At 64.4% G+C, this 3603-nt stretch overlaps 1 protein-coding gene across 1 annotated transcript in view; it reads left to right on the forward strand.

Annotated features, from left to right (window-relative positions):
- Positions 1-64: 64 nt before the first annotated feature.
- The window catches only part of LOC106898186 (chromosome unknown open reading frame, human C12orf10), a 7007-nt gene continuing 3468 nt past the window's right edge, over positions 65-3603 (forward strand). Inside the window, exons 1-5 of the mRNA XM_014959299.1 lie at positions 65-239; positions 1025-1137; positions 1216-1375; positions 2815-2964; positions 3046-3168. Coding sequence (XP_014814785.1) covers positions 87-239; positions 1025-1137; positions 1216-1375; positions 2815-2964; positions 3046-3168 — 699 coding nt within the window. The 5' untranslated portion in view covers positions 65-86. The remainder of the gene's footprint in view (positions 240-1024; positions 1138-1215; positions 1376-2814; positions 2965-3045; positions 3169-3603) is intronic.

The raw sequence follows: 3603 nt of genomic DNA on the forward strand, positions 1-3603 counted from the left end.
CGCCGCCGCGTGGCGGGCTGAGGGAGGGGGGGGGAGGTCCGCGCGCGCGCAGGATTATGGGAAGCGCCGCGCGCGCCGCTCGCCTCATGGCCGCTGCCGTGGGCACCGGGAGCGGCGCCGGGCCCGGCCCCAAGAGGCCGCGGCCCGAACCCCCGCTTCGTATCGGCACCCACGACGGCACCTTCCACTGCGACGAGGTGTTGGCGTGTTACCTGCTGCGCCTCCTGCCCCGCTACCGGGTACGGCCCCGGGAACCGGGGGTTGCGGCCTTCTCAGGCCTTCTTGAAGCCGGGCCGGCTCCCTCCCGGTACTCCTGACAAGGGACAGGGACCCTGCCCGTGGCCCCGAGCCCTGCTCGCCCTCCGAGTCCTTCCTCGGGGCCGCCCTTAGATGCTCAGTCACACTTCCGGGTGCCCTGTTACCCGAGAGCATCTCTCAGGGTTCCCGCTCACACCCGGGGGCTGCCCTTAGGACTCCAGTCCCACTTGGGGGTCCCTGGTCTCACCCAGGGCCCACCCGTAGGTCCCCAGTCCCTTTTTGGGGTCCTTAGTTGCTCCTGGGGACCACCCATATGTCCCCAGTCCTACTTGGGGGTCCCTGGTCTCACCCAGGGGCCCCCCTTGGGTCCCCAGTCCCTCCTTGGCATCCCTAATCACACCTAGGGGCCATCTTTCAGCTCCCCGGTCCCACTTGGGGCTCCCTGGTCCCACCCAGGGGCCACCCATAGGTTCCCAGTCCCTCCTTGGGGTCCTTAGTTTCACCCGGGGCCACATTCTGGGTCCTCAGTCCCACCATGGGGGTCCTGATCCCACCCAGGGCCTACCTTTATGTCCCTAGTCATACTTCAAGGTCCCTAGTCTCACCTGGGGGCCACCCTTTCGCTGTCCCATCTGGGGGGTCCTAGCCCTAAGTTCTCCATCCCTCCTCGGGGTCCCCGGTCTCACTAGGGGCAGCTCTTGGGGGTCCTCGGTTACTCTTGGGGACCCCCCTGGGCTCCCCAGCCTCACTCTGCTCCCCCTGGCAGGACGCAGAGGTGGTACGTACCCGGGACCCCCAACGCCTGGCCCAGTGTGATGTGGTGGTGGACGTTGGGGGCGAGTACGACCCCGAGCGACACCGTTATGACCATCACCAGAGGTGAGATGTTCCCCACGCTGGACACTGGGGTCCTCTGGATGCCGGGGGTCCCTCAGGACTGACCCCCTGGCCCCTCAGGTCCTTCACACAGTCCATGCGGAGCCTCCGGCCCGACAAGCCCTGGACCACGAAGCTGAGCAGCGCCGGGTTGGTCTACTGTCATTTCGGCTCCCAAATCCTCGCTGGGCTCCTTGGGCAGCCGGAGGACGGTCCCATCGTGACAGTGCTCTACGATAAGGTATCAGGGGAACCCGGGGTGTCTGGGTGACCCTCTGACCCTGCCAGTGCCACCCGGATTTCATTGACTTGCAGACTGATTTGGGTGGGAAGGGACCTTAAAGCCCCCCCAGTGCCACCCCCTGCCCTGGGCAGGGACACCTCCCACCAGACCATGTTGCTCCAAGCCCCCTCCAACCTGGCCTTGAACCCCTCCAGGGATGGGGCAGCCACAGCTTCTCTGGGCAACTTGGGTCAGGCTCTCACCACCCTCAGGGGGAAGAATTTCCTCACCAGATCTCACCTAAATCTCCCCATTTTCAGTGTCAAACCCTTCCTCCTCATCCCATCGCCCCCCCTCCCTGATCCAGAGTCCCTCCCCAGCTTTCCTGGAGCCCCTCTGGGGACTGGAGGGGGCTCCAAGGTCTCCCCGGAGCCTTCTCTTCTCCAGGCTGAACCCCCCGAAGTCTCTCAGCCCCTCTCCCAGCAGAGGGGCTCCAGCCCTCCCAGCATCTCCGGGGCCTCCTCTGGCCCCGCTCCAACAGCTCCGTGTCCTTCTGGTGGCCCCAGAGCTGGAGGCAGCATCTAGGAGGGTTGTCTCCCCAGAGTGGAGCAGAGGGGCAGCAGAATCCCCCCGCCTTGCCCTGCTGACCACGGGGCTGGGGATTCAGCCCAGATTGTGGGGGGCTTTTCTGGGTTCCTGTGGAGCTTCTCACCCCCCAACACCCCCGAGTCCTTCTCCTCAGGGGCTGCTCTCCATCCCTCCATCCCCAGCCTGGGCTGAAACCAAGGATTGCCCCGATCTGGATGCAAGACCCTGCACTTGTCCTTGTTGAACCCCATGGGGTTCACACAGACCCACTTCTCCAGCCTGTCCCAGTCCCTCTGGACGCCATCCTGTCCCTTGGGGGTGTCACCGCTCCATGCAGCTTGATGTCATCCCCAAACTTGCTGAGGGTGCCCTGGGTCCCACTGTCCCATGTCATTGATGAAGACATTGAATAGTTCTGGTCCCAACCCTGAGGGATGCCACTTGTCACCACTCTCCATCCAGACATGGAGCCGTTGGCCACCACCCTCTGGATGTGACCACCCAACCAGTTCCTCATCCAGTCGACCCATCAAATCCATCTCTCTTCAGCTGGGAGAGCAGGATGTTGAGGGGGGGACCATGCTGGGGGCCTTCGAGAGGTCCAGACCGATGACACCCATAGCTCTTTCCATGTCCTCTGATGTCACCCCATCACAGAAGGCCACCAGGTTGCTCAGCCCTTTCCCCAGGCCTTCTCCTTGCTGGGGGTCACCCCATAAAAGAGCCCTCCGGTGAGGGGGCACCCCATCAAGGAGGAGAACCAGTTTGTTCCAGTTAACGGGAGAGCGGTTGGGCTCTAGGTTGGGCTGACCCCTGCCGTGTGTGTGTGTGTGTGTGTGTCCGTGTCCCCCTCCCAATTCTGCCCCCAGCTCTACGAGAACTTTGTGGAGGAGATCGATGCCATCGACAACGGCATCGCGCAGGCGGAGGGGGAGCCCCGCTACGCCCTCACCACCACCCTCAGCGCCCGCGTGGGCCACCTCAACCCCCGCTGGAACGACCCCGACCAGGACACCGAGGTGGGCACAGGGAACGGGGCTCTCCCCCCCACCTCTCCCCACCTTTTGGGACACCCCTGGAACCCTCCTTGTTGCCCCCAGGCGGGGTTCAAGCGGGCGATGGAGCTGGTCGGGGGCGAGTTCATGGACCGCCTGGACTACTACCACCGTGCCTGGTTGCCCGCGCGGGCGCTGGTGGAGGAGGCCATCCAGCGGCGCTTTGAGGTACCCTAAGCCCCCCACTCTGTCGGTTCTGGGGGGGGCTGAAGGTTTGGGGAGGGCAGGTCCCCTTGGTATAAACCCCACCTTGTACCCCACAGCCCTACGCAGGGCCATGCACCCCCTCCTGCACCCCAATATCCTTCTATATGGCTGTGCCCACCCCTCCTGTGCCCCTATATCCTTCTATATGGCTGTGTGCCCCCCTCCTGCGCCCCAATATCCTTATATACAGCTGTGCCCCCCCCTCCTGTGCCCCTATATCCTTACATACAGCCGTGCACCCCCATATCCCCCCCATCACCGTGCACCCCCAGAGCTTCCTGGCAGCAGATCCCATGGATGAAGGGAGGGAAACTGAGGCAGGTGGTGGAGGGGGTGTGTGGGGGGGGGCTTGGGGGGCTGCGCACGGTGGGCCCCCCCCAACCCACCAACCGGTCC

The sequence above is a fragment of the Calidris pugnax genome, unplaced genomic scaffold, assembly GCF_001431845.1.
Source record: "Calidris pugnax isolate Ruff unplaced genomic scaffold, ASM143184v1 scaffold324, whole genome shotgun sequence".
NCBI classification, from domain to species: domain Eukaryota; kingdom Metazoa; phylum Chordata; class Aves; order Charadriiformes; family Scolopacidae; genus Calidris; species Calidris pugnax.